The sequence below is a fragment of the Dunckerocampus dactyliophorus genome, chromosome 1 (genome assembly GCF_027744805.1).
Source record: "Dunckerocampus dactyliophorus isolate RoL2022-P2 chromosome 1, RoL_Ddac_1.1, whole genome shotgun sequence".
Classification (NCBI taxonomy): Eukaryota; Metazoa; Chordata; class Actinopteri; order Syngnathiformes; family Syngnathidae; genus Dunckerocampus; species Dunckerocampus dactyliophorus.
The window spans coordinates 36,720,767-36,742,019 of record NC_072819.1 but is presented as its reverse complement, the minus strand read 5'-3'; the positions used below and the strand labels follow the sequence as shown (position 1 = coordinate 36,742,019).

At 40.8% G+C, this 21,253-nt stretch overlaps 1 protein-coding gene across 1 annotated transcript in view; it reads right to left on the bottom strand.

The window, feature by feature from the left end:
• Nucleotides 1-20,820, bottom strand: part of LOC129178149 (metabotropic glutamate receptor 7-like) — a 112,672-nt gene extending 91,852 nt beyond the window's left edge. Inside the window, exon 1 of the mRNA XM_054770075.1 lies at nucleotides 19,528-20,820. Within this exon, the coding sequence (XP_054626050.1) occupies nucleotides 19,528-20,031 (504 nt within the window). The 5' untranslated portion in view covers nucleotides 20,032-20,820. The remainder of the gene's footprint in view (nucleotides 1-19,527) is intronic.
• Nucleotides 20,821-21,253: the final 433 nt, after the last annotated feature.

Here is a 21,253-nt window from a genome sequence, read left to right as displayed (position 1 = left end):
GTATTTCAGCGCCATCATCAGAGATGTGCAACAGATGCCTAAGCAGACAATTAACCTCGGACGACGTTAACCAGCTGAGAGAAGAATGGGCCGGAGTACAATACAACTGTCACACACAACTACAGGCATTTACTCTCTGCACTTCTTTCACAGGAGTCCATGTGGATTGGAACTTGCAACAGAAGAGATGTGTGGAAATGAAAACCAGATACAGCAGATCTTTTGATAACAAATATAGCTCATAAGAGTTTAATTAAAGAGCTGATATCTAGCAACTTCCATGGTTTTCTTCATAATAACCAAAATCACTTAAGTTCTTACATGAATAGCTATACTATAGCATTGTACTGCCATAAAATGTAATTCTGATTAGCTATTTTTGTTGTCATTGTTATATTTGTCCAAACAAAGGTACGTTTGGTTGTGTCAGGCACTGAAATGAACAAGAAACTGAAGAAACAAGAGTGGTCTAATCATTTTTTTCCATGAGCGTATATGCAGTGACGCTAAATCTCAATCTTAAATCATGCTGATGATGAAAATTCTTATTCTCGAGCAAGAAATATTGAAGCAAACCTATAAGACTAATAAAGCCTTAAAATAAAATATAGTATGAACCTTCATCTTTTAGCTCTTCCCACGCTGTTTGTGCTATGATCAATGCAGCTAAGTGCATTCTGCTTATGCATTTCTTTATGGACTTCACATTGCAGCACTCACCTCTGTGCAGCCTGTTTCTTGAAATAAAAGGTGTGATATGTTTCCAACAGTGCACAATAACTGGGAAATTGCTAGTGCAACGCGATGCGAGTATGGGATGCTTACGCCCTCGGAAGCACACACACAGCCAATGTGTTTTGACACTTAGGAGGACATTGCATTGACTCACATAAATTCCCGAAGGGTTTACTCAAACCTTAGGTGCAACCACCATCGTGCTTCACCTCAATCCCACTTAATCCTAAATGTAGCTTCAGCCGCATTCTACTGGTTATCCTTATAAAGTCGAGCTGTTTGCCTCACAAGGGACATCAGATTTGACTGAAAGGTTTATCCCAACTTTAACCTTAACAACTAAGGCATCATATTACTACCCGGAAATTTGACAAGTTAGTCCTGTGAGATCCTACTCTAAAGGGCTAAAGTCTTCATAATGGCTATATGAGCAGTTTTTAAAGCTAAAAATAACTTTATTGGGACAACCTTGCACAGCCAAGGATATAAAATTGTTTAAAGCAGGGGTGCTCACGCTTTTTCAGCCTGCAAATTACTTTTAAAATGACCCAAAGTCCCAAAGATCTAACTCCTACTAAAAATACAGAATATATATATAGTTACTATATTATTTTTTTAAAATATGAGTACATATTTATGTACGTTATACATGTAATATCAGGGGTGCACGCACTTTTTCAGGATGGAAGTTGCAAGTCAAAATGATCTACCTCTTTCTATGAAATATATAACGTATATAAAATCTAACCAGTAAACTTTGAAATACTATTGTAAATATTATCGATTAGTATTTCACATTCACATTTTCAAAATTTACAGGTAATCAAAGTTCTTGATAATAAAGATAATTCCACATAATTCCACAATAGTTAGTGTACATAATAAATAGCAAAATAGTCCAGTTAGCATTTGCTATCAAACATTACAAACATACAAGAAATGAAAATGATGATGCAAAAGACAATGCAGCCAAAGTCGAGGCAACATATTAAAACAGGTTTCAGCAATGGGCACACTTTCCAGTTCATCATGAAATAATAGTTTCGGAAATGGAAGTGTAGAAAACACACATTTCTATAGTAGAGTTCATGATGCAAAGCAAAGCCATCAACAATTGACTTTTTTTCTACACAACCAGCTGCTAGAAGTGAAAGGATAACTTTTGTTGTAGATATAGGCATCTTACCACTCCGTAATTTTATCCGTAATCAGAATAATAGATGAAAGTTGCATCTTTGTGTGTAGGTGGAAAAGACAAGAGTGAATGAATCAAGAGGGGAGCTTAATGTCAACTAACTGATGTCATATGACATCTACAAAGAGGTGTTTACACGGTCAACCCAAACTACATTGGCTATCTACTGGTAGTTCGCGATCAACGTAATGGGCACCCCTGGTGTTGAAAAATAGTAAGGGAACGCGAGTCATCCGTGACGAGAACACCTCTCCAAACTGCCAGACGACATGAAATGTGCGCATTTGCTCACTTAAACCGGTTACAACGATGAGCTGCATTTAGGTCGAGATCCCGATGAGGATGACGAGCATGCAGATGAGCTTCTCTGAGACGGTTTCTGACATTTTGTATAGAAATTCTTTGGTTATGCAAACCGATTGTTGCAGCAGCTGTCCTGGTGACTAGTCTCAGACAGTCTAGAGGTCCTGGGCTGGTGTGGCTACACATGGTTTGCATTTGTGACGGCAGTTGTGTGTACTGCCAAATTCTTATGGCATGAGATGGCATGTGGGAGAGAAATTAACATTCAATTTACTGGAAACATCTCTTGTGGACATTCCTGCAGTCAACATGCCTATTGCACGCTCCCTCAGTGCTTGCAACATTTGTGCCGTTGTGTTGTATGATAAAATTGCACATTTTGAAGTGGCCTTTTATAGTGGCCAGCCTAAGGCACATCCATCTATCCATCCATTTTCTATGCCACTTATCCTCATTAGGGTCGCGGGGGTATGCTGGAGTCTATCCCAGCTGGCTTCGGGCGAGAGGCGGGGTACACCCTGAACTGGTCGCCAGCCAATCGCAGGGCACATATAAACAAACAATCATTCACACTCACATTCATACCTAAGGACAATTTAGAGTCGCCAATTAACTTAACATGCGTGTTTTTGGAATGTGGGAGGAAACCGGAGTACCCGGAGAAAACCCACGCATGCGCGTCAAAACAGCATGTTGATATGCCACACCTATGAGGTGGGTGGATTATGTCTGCACAGGAAAAGTGTTCACTAACAGATTTAGACAGATTTGTAACCAATATTTTAGAGAAGTAAGACTTTTGTGTACATAGAAAAGGTCTTAGTTCATTGATTTCAGCTCATTAGAGATGGGAGCAAAAGCAACCTTCAGGCAATGGATGAATCTATGATCTATGAATGATCTGTTGATAAATGGCATGCTTATTGATCCTTCCGGGCTCATGCAGGGCAAAATGAGAGTGCTCCAACACTGATAAAGCAGTAAAAAAACACTATATTCCATCATCAATAGTCCCTGTCCTGTAGTCAATTGTACTTTAGGCAACACTCTTTGAATGGAAAGAGCTTTCCTAATTTAAAAGATGTAAATGGTGATTGAGGTCTTCCCCTAAATCAATGGAACTGTCAAATGCCAGCGCTTCAGAGGGCTCTTGAAATCCTACGGGATTTGCATCTGAAAACCGTAATCCTGTCAACTGAATTTTCATGAACGCACATGCTGCTGCAAGCTCAAAAGAATAGAGACACACATGCATGCTCAGATAGCACCTCATCACTGCGCCAGCACACAGCCAGCCACGAGAGAGCCCAAATGAAATTAAAGCTAATGAAACGTCACAGTTGTTCATGAATGTTTACATATAAAATCAACACATACTTTGGAATAATTGCCCAAAGGCCATTCTAATTTATTCTTCAATAAAAGTCCATGCTGTGCTGGCAGATAAAATGTCTTTACAATACAGTCCACTTATGGAAAGCTTTCTGATGCATCCTCAGGCTGTGCTGCGAGAGCCAAACTAAAGGACGAATCCAACAGTAACATAGTGGATTATTTTGATATTTTGATTCTCTATACTGCAAGGGTGGAAGTCAAACTTGCAAACCTTCAAATGTGTGAACAGTTCACAGTTTTGACATGTTGCTTTGTTATGTTCGTTCAAGTGGAGTCATTTCATGTTGGTGCAAAAGCTAATGTTGACATGCTAACTTAATATAGCTGCAATGCCATTAGTAGAAAGTAAAATGGGTCATGAAGTATCATGTTTCTTTTAATTGCTGGCAGCCTGTACAGGAAATGAATTAGGTGTCTGGCATAATTGGGTTTGGCAAACAAGGCCACTTGACAGCCAAAAGTCTGCATTGCTCAGACTAAATGTGGAATATAGTGCTTTTACACTTTGACAGTAGCCAGAAACATTTCACAAGAGACAACTGAGAAAATGCAATATAATGTGATCTCCCCTCCTCTTCCTTCACATGCAACTTTAACTGGCGTGCGGTAAGACTGTTTCTATTTCTTGCTGCCCTTCGCTGACATGCCCGTCTACATTTAGAGGCCTCACATGGGCATTCAGTTTTAACAGAGCTGAGCTGCAGTAGCAGAGAGAAAGCCGTGTGAGCAGAGAACATCCTGCCACGACTAAGTTGGCTAATGTATTGTGGTTTCAGTGCATTTGTTTTGTTGTATACGTGCAACTGTGGCTTTAGTCGACATTGAGACCACATGTGCGCAGAATAAATGTGCATGTCTTCAAACCAGGGTAAGTGATCATAGTCGATACTATTTTATTGGCTTAAAAACATTTAAATCTCTGCTTTTAACACATCACAGTGAAGCAAGCTATATTTGTGGCATACATAATCAAGATTGACAGCTGGCCAAGGCCCAGGTTACTAGGTCTGCTTGTTGCCTTGCTCAAGGGAACCTCAGCATATACCTTTGCTAATTTTAACAATAATTACAGACCAATCATCTACAGCTGCCTCATACATAAAGTTAATTTCCTGTAGTGCTTAAAGTTCTATTTGTTTATTTGTCTATGTGTAGCCTCCTAGATCCAGCCTATTCATTTGTGTCCTCTGCAGTAGACATTGCTTTTTTTCTTTTTGGTTTATATCTTTTGTCAGAGTTATAAATATTAGCCCTTTTATGAATGTCAACTGTAATGGGATTGAGGTTATCTAATAGCAAACTATCTAACTAGACTGGTAGTTACTGGTTTATAGCCACATTTCTGCCTCAAAACATTTCCTTGTAGGATAATAAACACGTTGAATGTAAAATAATTCATGTTATAAGTAGTTGTTTATTCGCTCTAGCCGGAGAAGAGTGGGAAAGCTCAGAAGAACAGGCAGGTGGATCATCAGAAGAGCTGATCGACACAGATGGACAGGAACACTGTTGTCCTGTGCGTGGAGAACAGCAGGTATGATAGCTCAGTAGATAGATAAGATAGGTAAGATATTGTGTTTATCACCTCATTGATTGATTGTGGGGGGGTTTTCCAACCTGTGCTACACAGGCCCACCGACTGTCAAGTGGACCCCACCATTTGTATAAACTGAAGCCCTATGGAATACTTTTGACAGTACATTGACGACATACATAGTCTTTGAAGACTTGGCAGCATTCACAAATCAGAGAGAGTTACAGATGAAGATTAAGCTTCTTTGGCATGTCAATCCATTTGGTTTGTCTTGGCCTCCCCAGAATCAACATGTTTTGGTCCAGTAAAACCCAAGTGCCAATAATGTGCCAGAAAATGACAAGGAACATGTTCTTCAACTTGAGGAGCTCTCTGGAGATAGTCAATGACCTGCATGTAACAGAGGAAATAAAGAAGAGTAGAGTCAGGCCTCTTCTGGACAGAGTACGGCAAGGCTGCCTTAATCTGGTGAAACCACGACGTTTGCATCGATGAGCAAATTATACCGTTTACGGGCCACTGTCTCATCAGGCAATTTGTTCGAGGCAAGCCACAGCCGACAAGCTTAAAGGTATTTGTCCTGGTTTCTCCAGATGTTCTGATGCTGGACTTTGAAGTTTAACAAAGAAAGGATACATTTGCTGCTCAAAGGTTAGGATTTGGGGCCGTAGCAGTCCTGTGCAAGGTTGAAACTGTTGCCACAGCAACTCACCTGTACTTCGACCACTACTTCACATCACTCATTCTCATGGATGAATTGCTGGCAAGGGCCTTCCAGCAACTGGAACACCCAAAAAATAATAAAAGCCATTTCAGTTGCCTGATGACAATCAATTGAAAAGAGAAGGGAGGGGGAGCGTCCCTGATGGTAGTCAGCAAAGTCCTGATGCCAGTGATGATGACTTCTACTGCACATGAGAAATATCCTAAAGATGTCTCCGCCAGATGGTCAAAGAAAAGAAGGTCCAGGTGAGAAGACTTGCAGTTGTAACAGACTGCAGTGTTAACATGGGTGGCGTGGAACCTCTGTGAGCACATGCTGAGCTTTTATCGTTTGACAAGCAGAACCAAGAAATGAACCTTGCATGTGATAGCTCGTTTCTTTGATGTTGCCATCGCAAATTCCAGGATCCAGTACAAGTCTGACCGCATAGTGTTTAACCCATCAGCAAAGAACACTGAACAGTTTCTGGACTTCAAACTGCATCTGGCAAATGACCTGCTGAAATACCTAGGATCTGAGAGTCCAGAGTAGATGACAATGAGGAGATCAAAGAAGAGAATGAGCCACCCATTCAAAAGGGGATTTCACAACCAAAAGCATCATTCAGAAACACATGCAGCCATGCAGAGATGTTCCAAAACCAAGGTTGCAAAGGCAAAACATGCATGTAATACATCAGTTGCAAGAAAAAAACAGCTTCCTGAAGATACCATAGTCAATGTGGACGTGATTTAAAATTTAAAATAAAATGATTTTTTCAAAAATTTGAAATTGTGAATTATTGTTTTAGCTCCTGGGCGGCAGTGATGGGGTGGAAAGGGCAGGGAAGTAGGCCAAGGGAGGGCGGGAGGGGGGAGGGCGGATGCAGAGTTGGCAGGTTAGAGTGTGAAGGTCTTAAGTGATATCTGGGCAGATACAGGGGTGAATGGTCAGTGCATGGATGCATAGAATAGAAGTGAGAATACCACAGCTAATATGGACATGCTGGAAAATCTAAAATAAAAATATATCTTTTTAGAAAATTCAAAATTGTGAGTTGGTGTTTCATCTCCAAAGAAGCAGGATAATCACAAAAAAAGTTGAACTGAAAGGCACTTTTTTCCCTCAGGCTCCAGTGAGGAGTGAGGCCAACTTCTTTATTTGTGCTGTAGACTGAAAATATTTGGGTTTGACATCAAAAGACGAATACAAGACCCAAGAGCAACATTTCAGCTTTAATTTCCAGGTATGTACATCTGGATCGCATTGACAACTTAGAAGATAGCACCTTTTGTTGGAACCCAACCCATTTTTGATGTGAGCAAAAGAATTGGAACGTGTGACTGACAGGTGTGCTTTGGTCCCCGGGTGCACTGCATACATTGCTTATTCTACCGATAAATAGCACTGTCTACGCTCAGTTTCAGATTGGGTAGTATAGGTTTTGCCTGTGTAGACTGCATCAAGAGGCGGAAACAACATGGAAACCAGAGACCTGTCTATGAGTGTAAAAAAAGCAATTATGAATCTGAGAGAAGAACCAGAACCAATGCACAAACATTGGTCATAGCCAGTACAACCATTTGGAATGACCTAAAGAAGAAATAAACCACTGATGTACTAAGTAACATATGTTGAACATGTAGCCCAAGGAAAACATCAGAAGTTGATGACAGAAATGTTGTGAGAGCTGTAAAGAAAGACACTATAACAACTGTTAGCGACGTCAGCAACATCAGGAATGACGGTGTCACTATCTACTGTTCATAGAAGACTTCATGAACAAAAGTACAAAGGCTACACCAGAAGATGTAAACCACTTTTGAGTAAGAAGGTCAGGCTAGAAAAAAAAAGTACAGAGTTGAGCCTAAATAAATATATCAGTCCTTAAAATGTTTGTCTCAAAATTGTTGAGGCTCATCACTGTATTTTTTGCTCAACTCCATCCTGGGCTTCTCGTTCCTTTTGCCAATGAGTGGTTTGCATCTTCTGGTGGAGCCAGTTTGTTCATGAAGTCTTCTTTGAACAGTAGATAGTAGTAAATTGTGATACCTTCACTCCTGCCCTCTGCAGGTTGTTGCTGACGCCACTAACAGTTGTTTTAGGGTCTTTCTTCACAGTTGGCCACTTGTTGCTAGTCGGAATTTGCAATCATTTCTGCCCCAAAGCCCAATGAAAACATTGGCTTATGTAATCAACACCCACTAGGCTGCACCGTGACCCTGGACAGCGATCAGGCAGTAATAGTACACACGTAGAAAAGTGTGTCTGTATACACAATTAATTCATAATGGAATTCCTGCTCTATATAAAATATCAATTAGAAAGAAGGAAAAGATCAATGTACCCTTAGTGCAGTGTTGCCACTGTTTTAATTTATGTCCAAATAAATGTTATCTGTGACACTGCGGCCTCAAACTTGCGTGGTTGCCCACTGTATTATGAACAATGAAAATATTGGATTCCCTAAACATAGCGCATATATGAACATGTTTGCATGCCCACATAAGAGTTGGTGTTTTTTTCCAAAGAAATACAGTGTCTAAATGGAGCCTCAAAGAGCTGCTGCTCTAGCAGTCTTACCCCTGCCCTCCTAAAATGCACCATCTTTCATGTATTGCGAGGGAATTCTCCCTGACAGGTAGATCCATGGGATTAGTCTTAAGTGCAGTATAATTTCCATGGTGCCATGTGATTTCGAGAGCTGGCCTAGGGAGAGGAGTGAGCAAGAGATAAAACAGAGAACAAAGCCAAGAACAGAACCCAGATCTAAGAGGAGCCCGGATGCATGCCTGTTTTTGAAGCGGCAGACTCTCACATGCGGCACTAAAAGCACACATTCAACAAATTCATTTAGTCCATTTAGCAGGATTTGAGGAGCTGTTACTCTAGTGAAATTCTATCTGCTGTGTTAAAACCATATCATATTAAAAAAGTGATTCATTTAGAGAAAATATGTATGAGTACATTTGTAGCTTTATTGGGTCCAAAAGAGCAAAATTCCATGGCTTGTTTGTGTTCCGTCCTTAGTGATGCACATATCCCAGATTAGTGTGACTACAAAGAGCACTGTGATAATGCCTTTCAACCCACACTGGATCATTTCAGGCTAAAGCAATGGGGACCGTTTTTGAGTGAGAGGCCTACTAGCAGCCAACAGAGACCTCCTCACTCATCCCTATAAGAGGATCGGACGTAATGGGGGTTCCTCTCTTCTGCATCCTTCTGCTCAGCAGATAAACTGCTGAAAACTTCCTCCAAAATCTTAGAGTGCACCCTTCTTCCCATTTTACAGTCATTGCGACAATGTGTTTTATTAGGGACACCGGTGTGACCTCAATAGGAGCCAAGCTAAGCTTTTAAGTAGCTGCCCTCTCCGCTCCCTTGAGTGCGATGGGAGAAAAATGGGAGTAATAATGCAGCCTGGGAAGTCACACAGCTGCGCTTGTCAAGCAAAACCCCCAAAATCCATGTGTTAATAAGGGATGGCACCTCATTAAAGTTAGTGAGTCAATGTTCAGTTGGAAGTTGAAGCATAACGTTGACGCAAAACGTTTGAACACAGACGGAGCAGGTTGTGTTTTCATTGAGAAACATGTATTCACATGGCAAGCTATTATGTTGCTAAATAATAAAGTGCATAATCTCACCAGGTCCATGGGACTAGGGAAGACCTTGATTTGAGGTATGTATGGTTTCCTCCCAGTAGTGGGCTGCTGACCTCATAACCCCATGTCAGCAGCAATGACAATATGTCTGACGCTGGGATATTTTATTTATTTGATTAATATTGCATCAGCTGCTCACACTGCCGCGTGTTAGTGTGTTTGTGTATGTGTGGGTAAGTAGATACGATGGAATATCCTTGCATCACTGAACATGAGCACAACAGTGCTGCTTATTTCCCCGGAAGGCTCACAGGCTTTTTCTTCTTGTGGTTTAATTACTGCCTTTGCAGGTCTGGATGCAATTTTTCCTCCAACTATTTAAAACATTCTCTCAGTGTATGGTTCTGAAATATCCTCATTCTGTAAACATCCCGGGTTCAGTGCAAAAATAATGACTTTCCTGAAACGCAAAACCCATTTCTTCACCATCCAACGCTTGATGTGAAATCTATGTACAGTGATGCTTTAAAAGATGATCCGTCTTCTTCGCTCAGCACAACCTCAGAGCACTTCTTGCCTTTCTGTCCGACCTGATATTTCAACATACACGCATTCACTTGCATCTCAGGTCCGACGCACCAGTCAGAATGCACTGTGCACCGTCGTTTAAGGCAGAGTGAGACGCATTCTCTTCCTGACATGGATTGATCTTGCCTTGTTCACTTCAGTTCAATCTAATTGAACTCCAACCTGCAAACCGGTAAGACTCAAGAGCCCAGGCAATTTGACAGTGCAGGTGGGATTGACCTGCCCTTAAGTAAGTATTGATTGTTTGCATCCTTGTTTGTATAGATGTATGCTTAACGAGCACTAGAGAGAGAAAAGGGGTGCTATTCTCTGTGTCTGAGAAAGAGTGCACAGACAAGGTGAGGTAAAGAAGACGATAAGGGGCTCAATAAAAGGGGTGTAATTCTCAGTTTATGGAATGCTACAATGAGCCCGTTGGACACGTTACAAACAGCGGCAGCAGCAGTTTATTTTTGTAGCCCTGCCCACACTACATTCTGTCCCATCTGTTTTTTGACACAGCCTGTGAATGAGTTTCACCTTGTCAGCTGTGGTCTGGACTATAAGTCAGTAGCTGGTTAAATGGCAAGAATGAAAGCAGACAGGGATCTTCCAAGGACCATGAATAAACTCAGCCACGAAAGACCTAACAAAAATACAGCACATTACCTGGAAACTTATGCAGCCAGTTTCTCCTTGGGTTTAATTATTTTGTGTTTATTGTTTTGTAATTTAATACAGTTTAATTGTGCTATAAAGCTTTACAAGAAGGGCACCCATGTGTAGTTAGTGCTAAAACCCCCAAGCACAAATAGTGTCAGCCTTGGTTTTTCAGGCTGACAGGGGACCTTTGTAGCATCTGTCTCCACTGTCATCTTCCCAGCAAATTAAGAGAACAAATACAACATTGCCAAAACTCTTTAATTAAAACGTTTTATCTGCTTGAATTCATTGTCACTGGTTAGCATAAAAAGGCAAGATTTTGCAGAGCATAATCTCATATACTTGTATCAAAATGTCATTTTTGTGGGAAAGGAGCTTAATGTGGTTATTTTTATTTTTTTATTTTTTACATGCATAGAGGTACTGACTCTTCCCTTTACAGAAATTAAATGTTTGGCCCCTTTAGTGAACTGGACAAACAGTAGATTAGTAAATTAATTAATAAATCATGCTGTTTTGTGGTTGAATACTGCCTAGTATTAGTTAAAAAAAAAAAATCCATATTGAAGCAAATTTTACTTTTTTTGCCTAAATGAAGCACCGTCAAGCATAAAAATGGGTAAATGAATTAAAATACAAATAAAAGGCATTCAGAAGATGCATTCAAAGATGCTGTGAATGGTTTGTAGTATTCTACACTGGTCACTGGTGTCAGTAATGGTACTGTAGTGCTCGCTGAGACACTAAAACGCCATACTAACAGGCTTTTATTCCAGATTTGAATTATCTCACTACAGGCACAATAATCCCTAATAAAAACACAGGCTACTCTTGCACCCGTAACTCATGCCAAGCTAAAACTTACCTCTGAACCCCCAACATCACGTCCTGTCTGCCTGCCACTCTGCTCCCCATAAGCGTGGAACACATTTACAGAAACACACATGAGCACGAGTCTTATTTTATGTTATTATGTCTACGATATTGGGTGAAGACTGTAAAGGTGACTATATGGGTGTTTCATGTCTAGCGGGCTCAAATAATGCTAAAAAAGAAGGAATTTAGAAAGTCATAAACAGGTTTTCTATGCTCCTACTAAGGAAGCATTCCATTCATAAATAAGGAATCCTACTTCGCAGAAGTCCAATGATCACATTCAGGTCTGGAACCAATTAACTGTGATAAATGAGGGATTACTGTATTTATTTTGGATTTTTACAGCTGACTGAAATGATACTGGGCATCATATAAAATAGATGCAGAAGTTCACTTTCACCAAACTTTTCATCCTTTCAGTAAAATCTTCGTTTTGTATATATTATTTTGGTAAACAAAATCAAAGCTTACAAAAAGCAATAACCTAATGGGTTTTATCACTGGCAGAAGGTCACACTGTTTCAAGCTAAAAGTCCCTTCACTGCCATCACCAACATTAACCTTTCCCTACCGTTTAGCTTTCTCAATGGGCCGCTGAAGAAGCATCTCCTGAGGACGTCTGAGACAGCTAATTAGCTACATAACGCCAGGACCTTACACAGCATGGGACATACCTGAAAATGTCACTTTTGACCTGTTAAATGGTGCTGTGGCCATAACTCTTCCAAAACACTGCTTGTAGTAACACACGACCTATATGACCTGCTGTAACAGTTATTTTCGACATTACTGCAAAGTACAAAGCCAGTAATACTAATTTGGGATGGGCATAATAATCAATTGGTTTATTAATTGAATTCTGTGATTATGTGGGATTGATTGCTGATTAATACAATCGAGGCAAAATGGAGTGTACTACTTGGCTGCAACCAACAGAGGTGTTTTGGATTCAGTCTCTAGTTTTTCTAAAGATCAACATGGCCAACTTGTGTTTATTCTTCCAGGATCCAGCGCCAAACTGCTGTTTCTTATATGCTCTGAAACTGTAGCGCTGGTCAAAAGCGCAAATGTGACGCAACATTACCTGAGAAAACACACATCATTCCGGGGAAAGTACCCAAGCAAGTTTGATGTGAGAGCGCGGAAAATAACATAGTTTGTAGCCCAGTATGAAAAATCTTTTTCACACAAACCGGTGCAGTTTTATTTACCTTCAAAGTAAGCCTCTTGTGTTCATTCATTGTTTGTACAGTCAAACTTTTGATTGTTTTCGTGAAATTTGGGCCCGTTTTCTTGAAAATGCAATTTAGGTGCCATGATAATTGTGTTCTTATTCATACGAGCTTGTCTGTTTAATGCAATGTCAAGCAAAATGAGGTTTGGATTTTGCTGTGAAAAAAAAATCCATAAACTTACCTTACTCAGTTTTAATTGAAGACCCCAATCCAAAGCGTTACCTTATTCAACACAACACTGGCATTGAAACAGGAGCTCAGAACACGCAAAGAGATAATCTCACATCTCTTTAAAAATAATAAACTTCTCATTCATTTTTCCCAAGATCAATAAAATTCTGTAAAATGTCATGTATTGGATCTAATTGGACGATGTAAGTGTGCAGGTGTTCCTATTGTTTTGGCCATTTAGTGCGCGTAATCGCATTCATGCATTTGCATCTTGAACAATGCTCTCCTATAGCAAGGAAATAAATCATACACATGCCATAATGCTTAACATATAATAAGCAACATCGATATGGATGTAAGTCACTTAACAGTTTAATGCATACGGATTTACACTGCGTGTTTGGCTCCCGCATGACTTAAAGGGCTGTGTTGACTAGATGTAGTTTAGAGAGAAGTGTCAAATTAGTTGAGAGAGTGAGTTTTAACTCCCATCGTTATCCATATTTCACTACTTGTGTGTCACTCTGAGAATAGATGGTAATTAGCGAGCGATGGAGGGAAAAACATGAGTCAAAACCACTGGTGTGTGTCTTGAAAAATCCATGAGGTACTGTGTTGTGTTTCCATTCTTTCAGCCTTAGTGACAGAGCCCTTTGTGTGTGACTGCATGTAAGGGTATTTGTATTAATTATGTTGCGGGGATCCTATGATGTGTATCATTCAATTCTAAGGAATTTCTTTGGGTTCCAGTTCGGATTTGACATGTTGTAATTGGTGTGCATGTAAGACCAAGGCTTGTCCTGGTGTGTGTGGTGTGTGTGTGTGTTATTGTCAACTACTTAACAACTGGGCCATGCCTGCCACAGAAGGGTAGACGACAGCTTTACCTGTTACTACATGCACAAGAGAACCAGCACTCTCTGTTTATAAAAACAGAAATATTAAACCTCTGGTTTAAAACGCAGCACGCAGATCGCTTTCATAATCTTTTATGCATTCTCTTTGGTGTCTGTCTTTACCACTGTCCTCTGAATAGATCGGGGTATGAGGTTTCAGTCTCCTTCATCAATCACAGTGATGATTCTGTGAGAAAGCAGAGATAAAAAGCCAACTGCAGCCTGTCAGGGCCGTGTGAGCAGAGGACGCCAATGCCTCATTTAGACAGTAGGTCTGAAGTGGCTGCTTCCCCAGACAGGAGGACAAGAAAGAGTTTGCCTACATTAAATAAAAAGTTTTGCTCCTGTAGCAGGAGCAGGAGATGCAAGAGGACAGCAAGCATCACTCTCATGTTGTCTAGATGGATAGAAGTGAGATTGAGACTGACAAATGGACAAAGTTACATAGTCCTGTCAACTGGAGTGCATGCTGCTACAAAAACGTCTGAAAGCGTGAGCAATTTCAGCATGATTTCTTCCCCCCAAAAGGTGAAAAACCTCTTGGAAAGAATTTAAAAGTTTGGTTGATAGATTTCTTTTCATTTCTTGTGGTTTTGTTGTCCTCATTTCCAACACAGCGTGGAAGGCAGTGAAATAAAAACATCTTAGCAGCAAATTGGCCTCACCATAGCAACAGTATTGATCAACCCTCCTGGGTCCTCAAAAAAATCCATCCCTGATATCAATTCCCCCAGCATTAACAGTTCAGCAGCTACTCATGTCTTGAATAGACAGCCATGATATTTAGGGTCAGGCAATAAAATCTACAATCACTATTTTGCTTCCCTGATGATTCATTTATCGCAGGGGTGAGTCACCGAATGACCTCATCATATTCATTGAAACTAAAGCTGCAAGTAGGCTAAGAGGACAGCTGGGGGAGTCGTCATTGTCTGCACACTGGAATTCTAAAAGGATGAAATTTACATTAAAGTTCATTCAAAGTTCATTAGCTTTGGATTTATACAGTTAATCCCAATGTTATTCATACCCTCGACAAATTTTTGTGTGAATTTTTGGGTACAGTAATCCTTCGCCACTCCGCACTTTCACGGCTTCACTCTATCATGGTTTTTCAAAAATATATTATTTAATAAATCACTAAATCAATAAATTTCCGCCTTTTATTAGTGAAAAATATGCATGTTGAAGTAAATTGTACATTTTTTGGCCTAAAAATACAAATATAAAGAATTCAGACGACACATTCAAAGACGCGGTGAATGATATATAGTATCAGTACTGTACACTGACCACTAGGCGTCAGTAGTGTTACTGTAATATTCGGTGAGACGCACAAGTGCTACCCTTGATTTTATTGCACTCTTTTATTGCATTGTTTCAATTAGCTCATAACAGACATAATCACGGGCTACTGTTGCGGCTGTAACCCACGCCAAGTTAAAAGTCAACTCTGAAGCCCGACGTCACTTCTTGCCCTCCACTCACTCTGCTCCCCTACCAACGAAACAAGTAACACACACGAGCATGAGTCTTATGTATGTCGTATATGGCTTATTTTCTTTTATTATGTCTAGTATATTGGGTAATACGTGTGAAAAGGTGACTATGGGGATGCTATTTCATGCCAAGAGGGCCCTATTAATGTTAAAAAAACGTTTAGAAGGTTGTAAACAGGTTTTCTATGCTGACTATGAAAATACTCCATTTATTAAAAAATGAATTCTACTAAGAAACATGCAGTTGTTGACATGAACAAATCCACTGAGAGAAGAGGAAGAATAACGGGGAATAAATGAAAACCACACATGCCTCTCCCCTTTCAAGTTGCATGCATGTTAATGTGTCGTAGCTGGACTGACAAAAAAGTCTTATGAAACAAAGAGTACAGCAAAGAAGCATCAAAGTTTAACTGGAGGGTTCCAAACTGGTGGAACTATTAAAAAAATGTTTGTTTTTTTTTCAGTGAGTGTATGAGAACCAAAGCCAGCCTGACAGTTGCGGTTGGAATCATTCGCCTAATTGTCCAGCCAATGGAGCCACAAAACCCCAGAGGATGAATGACTGCTGTGGTGGGGGTTGGGAGGGGGGATAAAAGCATGTTAAGCACTACGATGGTCAGTTTCAGTTAAACAGCTATTTGCAGTCAAGCCCATCATCATGTTTCTAATTGAACAGAAAGAGCTACTGTATGCAACAACCACAATGAGCAGTAACACGACAGCTCTGTTGGTCCTCCCAGTACAACATTTGTGCACAAGTCTGCGTATTAGCAAAAGCATCCGTGTAATATTTCCAGTGATTAGCTATTTTGTTATATGGAGATATGTTTTAAATAATTAATCTGCTGTACTGGAGCCCCGCTGCGGTTCTCGTTCCACTGCAGCACTCTCAGCCAACAGGCATAAGAGATATGCTCACAAAAACAAATGCTAACTCTGTTTGAAATCACGGGTACAAATTCATTTCATTTACAGTACTTGCACACACAAAGCTCTGCTCAAGTTCCAAATGTTTACAGCAATGTATGCTGCCCTCTATTTACAAGTTGATAAAAGAGAGCTAGATAACCCATAAATCAAAATAAACGGGTTCAAAATATTTCATTAAAAAAATGTACAGCAGTGAAGGAAGCTCTTATAATCATGTGCAATTACATAAAGTAGCGGTGCATTTAACAGCAAGGCAAAATGGCATACCGCCCATAAATCTATTTGTGAATTCTAGAAATTGTCGTACTGCAAGCGAAGTGAAGTGAATGAAGAGAGGATGCCTCCAGCTGCTGCTAGCTATTCTTGCAGCAGCTCCATTGCCATCCCAACAAATGGATCTTTCTGAGAAAAACTACTCATAACTCATGTTTGATTGTAGCAGGAATGGATTAAACGTGACTGAACTCAAATATTCACTGGTGCTAAATGTCGAAAAGATTGCCTCAAACTACCAACAATTCACTCTGCAGACAAATATGGGCACATTTTAGTGCAGTCATAAAAATGCAACATAAAAGCAACCAGTTGTCCCTTCTGCAAGGCAATGACACTACATTTTACCTTTTCACCATATTTCCGAATTGAAGACGGAAGATGGAAATAATTGCTAGCTATCATTATCGTCATGTACTCTTGAAGTAAATGCAACCCTAGATAAATCTGATCTGATGTCATTATTACACATCAATTTTGCTGACTAAGAGATTAAAAGTTTCACGAGAATTTTTGGTTGTGTCACGTTGGGTTTAGTTACAGACTGCTCCCCTTAGTAAAACTCGAATCCTAGTAAAGCATTAAAATCACCACCACAAAGTATGGAAAACAACCACATCTCTGGTTGTGCTAATCCCTTATTGCCTTTTGTGCAGTTGTGATTGCAGACTTTATTATTTAGATCATTGCTACCTGATGTTATACACTAGAGCTGCAACAATTAATCAATGAATCGATGATTAATTGATTATCCAATTAATCAACAAATATTTTGGTACTCTCACAATTCTTTTTTTTATTTAGAAATGTAAATATCCTCTGAAGCAAAACAAGATATCCGCACACATCAGCTTCACATTGGTTCATATTGATTTGGTCCGTCTAGGGCCGATTACTCAATTAATCGAAAAAAATGAGCTTCGGATTAATCAACTAAGAAAATAATGGTTAGTTCTAGCCCTATTATACACATATTTTTAGGGCAAATGAGTACCCGGAGATTATATGAAATCTACATATTTTATCAAATCAGCAGTGAAAACTTTTCAAATGACAGTGTTATGAATAGTTACCATTATATGTACATATATTTTTACATTATTTAACTTACCTCAACTTTCGATGACAACTTTGTAATTTAAAAGATGACCAGTGAAGTGATAGAATGTTTGAAACCAGTAGAATAAATCATAGTAATAATACTTAATTTGTATATACCAGACCTGAAGTGAATTACCGCAAAGTAGGATTCCTTCTTTATAAATGGAATATGTTCTAAGCTTGAGCATAGAAAACCTGTTTCTGACCTTCTAAATACATTTTTTTAACATTATTAGAGCCCTCTAGACATGAAATAACATCCTTATGGTCACCTTTACACATATATTACCCAATATAGTAGACATACTAAAACATAGCAAATAAGCCATTTAAACATAAATAAGACTTGTGCATGTGTGTTACTATAAATGTGTTCCCTAGGGGACCTGAAGGAGAGGTGAACAGGAAATGACATGAGGGGTTCAGAGTTGAGCTTTAGCTTGGTGAGGGTTTTTTTGACTTCCTCCCACAGTCGAAAAACATTTTGCTGCTGTTGCTGCTGCAGTTACTCTGCTGTGTGAATTTGGGCATGAAAGGGTGTCAGGATGTTATGTTAATAGTATTGTTTTCCAAATATAACCGATGCCCGCTGGTCGCTGGTGAGGCTGTGAGAAAGCACATTGATAAACTTCACTCCCTAACGCCTTAAGAGCCGTTCTGGACGACAAGTTGACAGCTTGTGCTTTTAGCTCGCCGTCTAACACGGCTCAACTCTCATTTAGTGGGGATTGGTGGACCAGGGTTTGAGCCCTGATGGGTGCGGGGCCAGACTGAACACGTGACCTCCAGTACACTACTTAGTATGCATATGCATAAAATATACAACTAAAATAATGTTATTTCAACATGAACAACTTGCAAGGCCTTTAAGAATTTCAAGGCAGATAATTGTTTTAGTTTTGACACTATTGTAAATCTTCACTGTGCATCGTTTTTCCACTTCTATGTGTCATTTTAATATCAGCCGTTAACAAATTGATTACTGTGCTCTCCCTTCTCTTTCTTCTCTCAAATTTGTGTTCAATATTGTTGACTTAACAGGGTAAAATTTTTCTTTATTTTTATCAAGCTTTCTTCCCTGAAGTCCTCTGGTGCCCCCTGCGGGACATACCTGAAACTTCTGCATTGATGGCTCGCTGTGTCTGTGTGTCACAACATGGACGGATAGATATCATATTTATTGTTTGTTATTGTTTCATCTCATCAATATCATCTAGTCCGGTGTGATAATGAGTAGTTACCAGATTGTGCTAACTGATATTTCCATGAAACTTCACACAGGGGTGGGTTATGTCCCCGCAAAAAAGGGGAAGTTCCAGGACAGTTTTCTTCACCTTTCACATTCCCACATAGCACTCTTTGTTCCCCTTTTTCCTCAGTGCATAGGTATAGTCTTAATGACAAAATCTTGGCACCTACTGTAGGTGATTATCTAGGATGGTGTATATTTTGGAGCTGATCCAAACTATGCTTGTTCGGCCTTGGTCGAGGTCAGTGTTCTGCTGAGTGTCACAATTCTGTTCCAAGAAACCATGTAACACAGTGTATGTTGCTATTTTAATGCACATACATAATGGCAGTGGCCACCCTCTCGCCACCCCATGAAATCCCCCTCTAGATCCAACCTTGCTCAGGAAAGCCTGAGTCTGTGGGGGACCACTTATGAGAGGCTTGAGTGTGACTACAAAGCGGAGCTGTTCTTTCAGAACCACCGTGAACAAGCCACATCCACACGATGTAACGAGTGGGAATACACCTCACAATGGAAAGCGTTTGATTAATCTCTTAAACAGTTTTCGCCATATACGTTTTCCTTTTCAGGAAGGTAGTGCACACTTGCCTGGAAGAGGCGTAGGATGTTGGCAACCATGATCGATACCGAACTCGCCGAGGCTCCGATGACTCCCACTACTTTTTCAGGCTTGACGAAGACCGGTGGCTCCCCGTTGGTGCACCTCACATCCGAGGTGTCCTTGGTGATGAGGGCCTGAACGAAAGTTAGAGACTGTTCCAGCGCATAGGTATCCCTCGAACAAGTGTCCAGCACCCGGGCGCCAAGGGTGATGTTGGGCAAGAGTTGCTCGTCCTGGTTGATCTGGTCCAAAGCGTACATCATGGCTTCGAGCCGCTGGATGCCGTTTTCCTTCTTTAGGTCCCCACACGGTGCGCCGTCCACCCCCCTGGCGTGTACAGGAAAAAGTCCGCCGAGGGTCAAGTGGCCCTCGGTCCGTATCGAATGCGGCGCGTATGTCTCCTGAGCCGACGCCACATTCAGCACCGTCCGCATGAGGCAAAACATTCTCCATAGAGAACCCAGCTTGGCGATTAGAACTGGACGAGCCATGTTTAACTTTAAAGATCGAGAGATCGATGGGCAGAAAGAAGCAACAACCGTCGGGGAAGTTTCTTAACGCGAAGCCATCCTCGCTTGTCACCGGGGAGGAGATTCAACAAGCTGGGCTAGACTAGAACCAAGATGCGGTTCATGAAGGAGGCTCGCTGCGCCCATCGCCTCGCTGCCAGCTTGTTGAATGGCGAAGCCTCTCGCGGCAGTTAAAAAAATATAAAGCCTCAGCTGTGTCCACTTGTGCTAAAATCCACAGCGCGAAGCACACCGAAAACACGTAAACACACAATGGATAGCAGGGGTGGTCAATACTTAAAGCTTAGCTCCAGCAGAAGTGGGTGACATTCTTCTTGTGGACCCAACTCCACGGAGGTGCATCATATCCTTCCCACTGGCTGCAGACAGTGGAGGAGGGAAAAGAAAGAATGGAAAGACGAGTGCGCGCTTGTTACGTCCTCTGAGCGGCGGGAAAAGAAAAATGCAGCTAATTGCAGATTTCCTTTATCCCTGCAACCGGTCGTGAATGAGTCACGGCGAGGGATACACAGTTTGCAGCCCCTTCTCATTGAGGAGGATGACACTCGGCTGTCTGGAAAGAATTATACAAAAGGGGTAGTGGACTGTCAATTCATGTTTTTTAGGAAGTGAGCGAACAAGAGCATCCGCTGAATAATTGTTCTTCAGAGAGCTCGCAGCTCTACATTCTCTCTCTACTTCTCCTCTCTCTTTGATTGCCACCAAACACACGCAAGCACAAAAAGTACGACAGTCTACATTATATGACACGCAGCTCAGACGTTTACCTGCAGCGAGAGCTGCAGGGATGAAGACCCAGTGATGACAATGACGGGGATGCCTCCCCAGAAATAGTTTTGTATTCATTACGGTGCACCTTTAAAACGCAGGAGGGTGGTGGGAGGCGTTTGGAGGGGGTCCAGGCTGGTCGCCCAGGCAACGCATTTTTCACAAGACACCTCTGATTCAGCCTCCTCACACACACACACACACACACACACACACACACACACACACGTACAGATTTGAGGGAATTAACCACACCTTCAGGAGCAAGAAGCCCCCACGTCCACTGAAAAAAACACCATCCTCTCCAAACCAACTGATTTACCAGCAATTTTCATGGCCAAAGCATTAGTCAAGGAGTTTCTTGGCAGCAGTGTTACAATCTAAAAAGCAAGATTGTTATTCAAATTAGCACATT